The following is a 10,008-nucleotide window of genomic DNA, read 5'->3' as shown; positions in this document are numbered from 1 at the left end:
GTTTGAGGGCCCGGAGACCTTCGTCATTGGGAATGACAGTGTAAAGAGATGTTATATCCATGGTGAAAATAAGTTTGTTTTGGTCGAGGAAACTAAAGTCACGAAAAATTTCAAGTGTGTGTTGGCTGTCCTTAATGTAAGACGGTAAAGTTTTGACGATAGGTGCCATGATTTTGTCTAAATAGCTGGAAATAAGTTCGGTGGGACAACTGCAGGCAGAAACGATGGGTCGACCTGGGTTGTTAGGTTTGTGGATTTTAGGTAAAAAGTAAATACACGAAGTTCTAGGAGTGGTAATGATGAGATTTTTAGCAGTGGCCGGCAATTCTTGTTTAGCTATAAGATCGTTAAGCGTATTTTTGACAATTTTTTGGTTAATTAAAGTGAGATCTTTGTCGACTTTAGCATAAAAGGAGGTGTCAGAAAGTTGCCGCAAAGCTTCTTTTTGGTAGAGGTCGGCCCGCCAAACAACAACTGCACCGCCTTTGTCGGCCGCCTTAATGACAATGTCTTTGCTTTTTTTTAGAGTTTTTAGTGCTGACCACTCTTCCGAAGAAAGATTGGAAAATTTGGTGTAACGGTTGAATTTAAGTTTGTTGATATCGTGGCGACATTTTTTGAGGAAAAAATCTAAAGATTAGAACTGGCCCCCTGGGGGAGACCATGTAGACTTTCGAATCTGGAGTGTTTCGAAAGTATCTTTGTTCGAGGTGTTAGAATCATCCTCTTTGTCATGAAAAAAGGCTTTTAACTAAACGTGGCAAAGGAATTTTTCAACGTCTTGCATAACTGAAAATTCGTCGGTATTTTGTGATATGGGAACAAAATTTAAGCCCTTGCTGAGAACTGATTTTTCTGAATCGGAAAGTTGTAAATTTTCTGGAATGATAACTACAGTTTTGAGGTTTTCAGGCGATGAGTCATTAGTACAACAACAACAACAACTTTATTTTTTTCACCCCAAAATATACAAGAAAGAAAAATTTATAATAATAGTACAGACAATGATAGGGGCGCTGGCTGCCCGAAATAACCTAAGAGTCGAGTTTTTGGGCCTTAATTTGGTGCAAATATTTAAAAAGTTTAGAATTGGCATCCTGAATTTTGGCACGAATGAATGGTACTAAAACAGCTGGACAGATTTTGGAAAGTTCAGAGTGGCAATGTAGAATTTGTTCGCTGAGTTTGTTACGTTTTTGGCACATAACGATTGAATTTAAGTTTTTTGATATCGTGGCGACATTTTTTGAGGAAAAAATCTAAAGATGAGAACTGGCCCTCTGGGGGAGTCCATTTAGACTTCCGAATCTGGAGTGTTTCGAAAGTATCTTTGTTCCGAGAACACCTTCGCGATGTGGAAAGATATGACAAGGACGCATCCAAACCAGTCGCTAGACACTTTAATCTTCCTAATCATTCTAAACAGCATATATATGGCAGTTTGTGGCCTTTCCTTACATCTAGGCAGTTCGGAAAGCCGTAAAACACTAGAACAAAAATTTATATTCCAAATCGGCACCCTTAATCCCCACGGAATCAACGAGCGCTTTTCATTCAACTAATTTATTCCTGTTTTCTCGTCACCATATTCCCACCAATGGCGTAGCTCCACTTTCTGCATATAAACCCACACACAACCCACAATTTCTCTAATCGCTCTGACGAAGGGCTAACGCTCGAAACGTCAGCTTTTTTACCCTTTACGGTGGCTAATTTATGTTTTCAACCCAGTTGTTAACACTAAATTACCTACTCTCCCACCGACGCAGCACCACAGTTTCTTTAGAAACTTACCCCTTTATAGTTTTAGGATAGCTAAAATATAGAACCCAATTTTGTGAGGTAAACAAACAAACAAAAACAAAAAACTGCCGCATCTCCCTCTGCAGTTACCTTTTAAAATCACATTCAATTGGCTGTGTGCAAGCTTAACCAGTCACTGTAGACACTAAAAATTAATAAAATTTTAATTTAAAATTAAAACCACGTTTCTCAGCAGCAAAATTGCGTACCGAACCGGCACTAACTTAGCCCAACGTTATATTTTAACGTTAATCTTTGACTGTATCGAACCTTCTGTAGGCCTTTGAAAAGCATAAAACCTCGCCAGAAAAGGTGGGGAAGATAACTGCACTTCTGAAGGTAATTCGGAAGGCTTCCAGGTTTGAATAATAACTTTATTTTTTCTTACGTTTAATTTATGCCTTTAATGCTCCTCTTACCCAGGGCACCCGGTTACAGTTCGAGGAGTAACCCTGGGTAGGGCTGAATAAAAAACATGGCGGCAGATTCCGGGGAATCTTCATTTCCTTTCAAGTCTCGTCGATCTCCCGTTCTTTCCCTTCGTGGAGTGGTAGCTTCAAGTCAACCACTAGCAACAGACGCAGGATTAAAGATTTTACGAGCTGGTGGAAATGCAGCCGACGCAGCAGTCGCCGTTGCCGCCTGTTTGAATGTGACGGAACCTTGCAGTACCGGGATAGGAGGAGATGCGTTCTGTTTATTTTATGACGCGCAAAAAAAGATTGTCAAAGGAATCAATGGAAGGTATTGATGTTTATAGTAATTCATATTCAGAACTTTCCTATAGACTATTAGACCAGGGGAAGTCAAGATCCAAAAGTTTGTTTCAGATGTGAAGAGTAGGGCAAGTAACTGCCATGCACGCGCAAATCATATGAGCTGTTTCGACTAGGTGCTGTCTATATTCTGTTCGAGTCGTCGCCAAAACAGGCTACGGTTGAAGTTAGTGCTATGGTTGCGTAGATGCTCCCAAAAATATTTGAGAGGGTCAGGTGTCAAACTCGAGAGATGACCAATTGGAAATTTGTTCCTTTTCCGTCAGGCCCACTACTTAATCTGCCCCATTTGACCTACCCCCTGAAAATGTGCTTTTAACATACGTACGAGAGACACGGGAAAAACAGGGCACTTTCTGGAAGTGATCTGAAGTGTTTGTGTGGTCATCCAATCTTACTTTCATATGTCAAAGGGTGATGATGAAGGAGGCAGATTGTAGCTTGCACATCAATTTCGGTATCAACGAGAAAATCAGTTTTGCTGTATAATGTTACAGTTTTTTTTCCTGAAAATGAGGTACTATTTTAGAGAGAAAAAACAGCAGGAGTTTCCCTTTGAGTTTGCATCCTCCTTTCCTTAACTCTAACAACTCAACCTGTCTCACTTTTATTTATAGTAATTTACATAACCAAATCTGGGCATTTAAAATTCCATTATTTTGCTCAAGTGTTTTTTTTGCTAGGCTACAAAACTGCAGCCAGTTAATACTTTATCATGTACGGGATCTAGTCTCTATTATGTATGAGAAAGTAAAGAGGGTGATATTTTTACCATAGTTGATAAATTTTCCTATTTATTCATAATTCTGTCGTTTTGGTGTGTTCCATTTTTTTAAGTGGACGAGCATCATCCAACTTAACATTAGATTGCCTGAAAAGAGCAGGTGTCGTAAAGCCTGGTGATGATCACTTGCCTTACACATCTGCCCACTGTATCACTGTCCCTGGAGCTGCTGCTGCTTGGTGCGATACAGTGGAACAGTTTGGTAGTGGAGAGGTACTTGTAATTGTAATGACCTATTAGGTGTCCCTCTTCACTCAAAAACAAGCCATCAGATTATTAGATTGATAACTTTTAGCATTTTTGATTAGCTGGCACATAGTAATTCAAGAAAAGTTCAAAACTGGTGAACAAGCAGCTGAGAAACACCTTCAGCTAGACTGAAAATTTATCTTTTGTTGTTTCTCGATCATTGAAAAATTATGTATTTAGTATCTCATCATGTCAGGCAAAGACTGGGAAGGTATCAAATTTATTTGAAGAACTGATGCATTTTCCAAAACCTGGCATCCTATGCAGTATCATGAAGACTTGAATTAATTCATAAAGAGTAAGTTTTTAAAGAAACTGTGGTGCTGCATCGGAGAGTATAGCAGGTAATTTAGTGTTAACAACTGAATTGAAAACATAAATTAGCCACCGTAAAGGGTAAAAAAGCTGACATTTCGAGCATTAGCCCTTCATCAGAGCGATTGATCGATTCACGTGTGAATTTATGTTGCATTTCCTTAAAGGTAAATCCAGGCTTTAGAAGAATAGTGAACCCCTATGCAATTTAGCTGTTTATTTGCAACTGAACTCACAATTTATTTTTCTTTATTGTTGTTTTCAGTTATCTTTGAAAAATATCTTACAACCAGCAATTGACTTAGCAAAGGAAGGATTCCCTGTTCACCCAGTTGCTGCCTATTTTTGGGATAAATGTGGGTCATGTCTTCAAGTTCCAACAAATAAACATGGATGTGACATGTTGTTAAATGGACATCCTCCCAAAGCAGGTGATGTCATGGTGATGCCACATTTAGCTGCAACATTTGAGGTAATCTTTTCACACAAACCCTATTAACTAAAAGAACTACCTCTCTATTTTTGAAAAGCTAATCCTTTCCTATATTGCTGTTAACAAAAATACCACTTACTAACTGAGTTTTTGGTCCATATTGTAAGTCATGGATCAAGCAGAAAAAACAACATTTCAAAACCTACAATGTGGACCAAGAAAACTAGGTTAGTTGGATATTTATTATTTCTTTGGATTCAAACAGAGAGGGAAGACTTCAAGTCAAACAAACTTCTAAGTTTAGTGGGCCAAACATTGAAGTACAGCCCTCATAATTAACCAATCATAGCAATGATGTTTTACTGTATGAAAAAATGTAATTTAGCATGAGGGGCATCTAATTAGCTTGCTGTATTATGCCCTTCTCCATTGTCGTAATCTTGTTATGATTATTCAAATGTTGTGATGGTTGAAATAGAGGAAATAGTACAACAAAAAAAACCCCCAAAAAACCACTTTGTGCCTTCAAAATTTGCACACTGACTTCATATAATTTGTTCCTTTAATAAGTACAGATGTACTGTGCAGATGGTAGAGGTGGGAAAGCTGCAAGGGAGCTAACACTGTAAAAACATTTTAACTGGCTACAGAAACAAGAATTAAACTTTTGGAAGGGGTGCTAAGCATTCAGTTATGTGCATGTAACTCAGCCTGGCCATGCGGGAATTGGACAGAAAGGGTGGAAACCCTGGAATGTCAATCAAAGAAAATGACATCTAAATAAATATTTATTTCAAGTTGACCTGTGCTATCCCAGTGGTTTTCCTTTATGAGAGGAATGACTTGGTTTATTTGCTCTTAATGAGTAGATTCAGTTTCTTCTGCTGCTGTAGACTGGGTGACCATTGCAAATTGATGTTTTGTAGGACTTGGCTTCAAAAGGGAAGGATGCTTTCTACAAAGGACGTATAGCCAAGGCAATAGTTGATGTTGTACAAGAGCATGGTGGATTGTTATCCCTTGAAGACTTGCAGCAACATTACAGCACTTTTGATGAACCAATAAAGACTTCTTACCGTGGGATAAATGTTTGGGAAATGCCTCCAAATGGACAGGGAATCACTGCACTACTGGCATTGAACATACTAGAGGGATATGACATCCAAGGTTAGAAATAATGAAAACTTATAGCAGCAGGAACAAAAATCTCACACTTGAGGAAGTACAGATATTTTACCACAGGATTTGTTTCAGTAGTGCTTGGTTGTAGCAGTGCTGTTAACAACACTTTCAAAAGTATTTTGTGTTTTCCAAAATAGCGTTTCCGCAAAAAAGGGATCCTTTAGGAGTTAGTTCCGTATCAGTTTCTTAAATTAAGACCTTTTTTATAGACCCACTGATAGGGTGACTTGAAAGCAGCAATGTCTTGGTAGAAAGCGCGGAAATGTCTCATAAATGATAGCACCAGAAAGACTTGTTTCAAAGGGGTAAAACATTATGCCGTAATTCAACGGACGGTTAAACGTGAGAACATTTTACCCATGCAAATATTCCACTTTCCACTGGATGGTTTGTTCACCCTGATCAACGTGCCACAAATGTTCAGAACGTTTAATACTTGAGAATAATGATTTCTTTGATTTGAACTTTAAACATTAACTATTAAACTTGTGGCAGTTTCCAGTAACAGAAGTAGAAGCAAGAGCACTAACATCAGTTGCGGTAGTAGTAGAAACAGGAGTAATATTAGCAGTAGCTGTATCGGTTAGTAGCAACAGTTGTAGTGGCAGAAGCGTAACCCTTTGACTCCTTAAAGTAACTAGCACCTAATGTCTCCTCACAATAACACCCCTGAATAAGAATCAAGGAAATGATCACCAATTAAAGCAGTTCTCGATTATTGAACAAATTATCCTGGTCAGCATCCTAGGAAATGTAAAGAGAAAAAGAAGGGAGAATCTGCATACTGGTGTTAGGGTGTAAATGGTCAAACAGTAGCTATAGTAGAAATGCTCACCGCAATCACGGTGGTGACAGTAGTGGTGGCAGTGTTAAAGGCAGTAAAATTACTTAACTGTTGCAGCAACTGACCGCAGTAAAACAAGTGGCATTAGGAGTAATAGTGTATTCATTCAAAACAATATTGCGTTATTAGAATAATTGTCCAATGATGAAATAAATTTAAAATTTGTTAAACAATTGAAACTCGTTTTTCCAATCCAGGGATGACCCATAACTCTAGTGAATATCTCCACACCTTAATTGAAGCTTTGTCGTTAAGTTTTGCGGATACTCTGTGGTATAACGCCGACCCAAATAAAGTCAAAGTACCCGTTAGTGGATTATTGTGTAAAGAATATGCAGCAAAACGTCGAGCCCTTATCAATGCCCATAGGTCAGTATTCTTATTGTTTGTCAGTTCTCCCTTTTTTTTTTCTTTTTCGCTTTTTCGCTTTTCGAGTAATACATTTAACCTAAACTGGTAGTGGGATATTTTTTGCAAGAAATGGTTTTTCTATTCTCTTTTAGGCTTCTAAAATCTAACCATTTTTTAGGATCGGATCTTGTATGGGGTATAGTGTATACCATTGCACCGTGGGTTATGCAGAGGAAACCTTGTTTTTCCTGTAGGTGAAAATTTAACTTAATTTGCAAATATACTCGGAAACGCTGATAGGAACGGGTGTAATCCGAAACTTTTTGGTTACACGTGTTGCTCGGCGTATTTGGGGCCATGTTTTAGAAGTTCAGATCGTATCAGAGGTGACTCTTGTATCTGCATCAAAGCTTTGCCTACTCCTCACCACTCCCTCCCATTAAAAATGCAGGCCCATAGGTTCATTTCAATTTTTTGCACTCCTGCTACACTTGTTAGTGATGCTAAGTTTATTTTCTCTACTTGTTTTACAGAGCGTTGGAAAGCTATGAGCGTGGTTCACCATTCAGTGGCAGTGACACTGTATATTTTAGTGTTGTTGACGCTCAGGGTAATGCCTGCTCCTTTATCAACAGTAATTACCATAGCTTTGGTACGGGCCTGGTTCCTGAGGGTTGCGGATTCACTCTTCACGTAAGTACATTACGCTTATAATGTTCGTCTATTTCTTGACTTGTATTGACATTTGTGTGTAGAGCTGTTCGGTAATGTCTGATAAATTCCAAATGGACAAGCGGTGATGAAATCTTGCTGCTGAATGCCTTTGAGTACTCAAAAGTGGTTGGTAACCTGTAAATATAAGTTCCTTTAATAGCTTAGAATAACTATCTTACCTGTTAGGTATTGTATGCTGATATATCATATTCTTGGATGGTAGAGAAAGTTCAAACTTCACACTTCAGTCCTAATTTGTGAGAATAAAACGTAAAAAATGTACTTCCTGACTGTAATACTCTTTTCCAGAATCGTGGAAGTAATTTTTCGCTTCGTCCTGAACATCCAAATTTCCTAGAGCCAATCAAGAGGCCATACCACACCATCATACCTGGTATGAGTACACATGAGGAGACTGGGGAATTGTTCGCGTGTTTTGGTGTTATGGGAGGCTTTATGCAACCGCAAGGACATGTGCAGGTGAGATGGGGGTGGATGCAAGCATGGTGTGTACTCATTGACTGAGTGGAAGGACCGGATGGAGAAATGCGTGGCTGAAGGACAAGAAGTAATTATCGAGTGCAGCCAGGGACCTATGTCATAACCCGAGTCAAATATTTTCCCGTCCGTCCTCACCGATCTCAGTCAATAAGAAGTTTATCATATGACCGCTGCTCATTCATTTTCTTTCCTTCGTCTGTCAGTCCACATTTTTCGGGGTCAGACGGTTTATTCTGGCCCCTCTGAAATTATTGCATATGGCCTACACACGGGTATATTTACATATAGTTTTTCAACAAAAGCGCGCGAGGCCACACGGTCATATGATAATACAGATTAATAAATGTTCCTCTATCCTTTCCTTTCCTTTTCTGTAAAGGCAAGGTGTGAACCTTAGCTGTGTCCTTGTTTCAGGTACTGCTTAATATGATCGACTTTGGGATGGACCCTCAACAAGCTTTGGATATGCCGAGATTTTGTATCCAGAGTGAAGGCCAAGGCCTTGGGTCCGTTTTCCTTGAGGAAGGCATTTCCGGAAGAGTCGCCAGTGAACTAAAGGAACTCGGACACAAAGTTGCATACCCGGTGTGTGGCCACAACAGGAGTGTTTTTGGACGGGGTCAAATAATTACTCGAAAGAAAGCACCTGGCAAAAATGGACTTAAACGGGATGTTTATTGGTCTGGTTCTGATCCTAGAGCTGACGGTTTAGCACATGGATTATAAAGAATGGCAAGAACTTAGTCTCTTTGGTAGTGATTTAAAGCTACAAGCTGTCGGATCTAAGAAACGACTGTGGAAGGAAAATTTAAGTATTGATGATATTAAATCATAATGATGTTAATAAACACATCGTCTTACTTCACTTCCATAGGTAATCACGCGTAATGGATTATATGATTCGTCCGTTTTGACAAGAGGGATTCTTAACTAAAATTGTGAAGGTCTGATTTGTAGTAGTGTTTTCTCACTCACACTAAAATGTAAGGTTAAAAGGTGTTATATTCGTAATGGTCAGGGGAAGCATTTCGCTGAGTGAATACTAAACGACCGGTAGTGTGCTTGCATGAGTGGACCTGAACTTATCACAGTCAGGTGGGAATAGAGTTACATCACTCTGTTTTATGAACTGCCCCGACACAAATGCTTGTGGTCACTTAATTTTCCAAATGTAAGAATGACTGGTCACAAAATTGATGAAAGGTGCGGGCTAAACAAGGTACTTTGTATGTTGAATGTAAGCACGTAGGTCCTAAAAACCTCGCAACACCATTAGTGAGCTGATTAATATGTGTTTTGTATCGAGGTATGAAATCAGTGATGTTTTCAAAACAGCCGCATACAAATTTAAAACGTGCATGATATGCTTTATGGCCGCTTAACAGGAGTATAAACAATAGAAAAACTCCTATCGGCACGGATAAAGGAAGCTTCAGTCGCTTGATAGGTTTTTTATTCGCGGGCTGATTGTATAATGATCGTAATTTTGCAACTCTGGTAAGTGGGCGCCCTTAGGAGTAGCGCCTAACATGGATTCCATTCTGCGTGGAAACACATGAACGCATAAGGAAAATTAATAGTTTGGATGATTCAAGTATTTAAAATGGGCGAAAAGGAGAATAATTTATTTTTTTGAGAAAGTGAATATGCATTTTTTATGTGTTTTTATACCATATTACAGATAAGTGATTTTCAAATTTAGTCTTTACTGCAGCTTATTGGTCGTTAAACACGTACTGAGAGTAATGCTTGAGGTTAACATCTCACTATAAATATTTTAAAGTACCATTTATAAGAATTTTATGAACAAAATATTAAAATGCTTTCGCGAATGGTTTGTGACATTACCAAAGATCTTGTTAGATTTGTGTTTTTAGTTTTTTTTTAATCTTAGTTCGAGAATTGGGGATTTTTTTGGGTTTCGGTGAAACAAATTTTCAGGTGTGCGTTTTTAGAAATGACAACATTTTATCCGATGAAGGTAGCAAAATTCTGCGACGTTTATTAAGTGGAAATTTCTCTTTTTTTCAAGGACTTGTTTTTGCAAATCGAGGAA

General features: G+C 38.6%; 1 protein-coding gene across 1 annotated transcript; it reads left to right on the top strand.

Annotated features, from left to right (window-relative positions):
• The first annotated feature begins 2,277 nt into the window (after positions 1-2,277).
• LOC131769095 (glutathione hydrolase-like YwrD proenzyme) lies at positions 2,278-9,790 on the top strand. The gene is made up of 8 exons (XM_059084841.2): positions 2,278-2,547; positions 3,417-3,576; positions 4,193-4,399; positions 5,287-5,527; positions 6,584-6,755; positions 7,271-7,430; positions 7,761-7,931; positions 8,367-9,790. Exons 1-8 carry the CDS (start codon positions 2,279-2,281, stop codon positions 8,676-8,678), a joined length of 1,692 nt encoding a protein of 563 aa, XP_058940824.2. The 5' UTR covers position 2,278; the 3' UTR covers positions 8,679-9,790.
• Positions 9,791-10,008: the final 218 nt, after the last annotated feature.

This window comes from Pocillopora verrucosa, chromosome 8, assembly GCF_036669915.1.
Source record: "Pocillopora verrucosa isolate sample1 chromosome 8, ASM3666991v2, whole genome shotgun sequence".
Classification (NCBI taxonomy): Eukaryota; Metazoa; Cnidaria; class Anthozoa; order Scleractinia; family Pocilloporidae; genus Pocillopora; species Pocillopora verrucosa.
The sequence above is the reverse complement of the archived record's forward strand: the minus strand, read 5'-3'. Positions and strand labels throughout refer to the sequence as shown.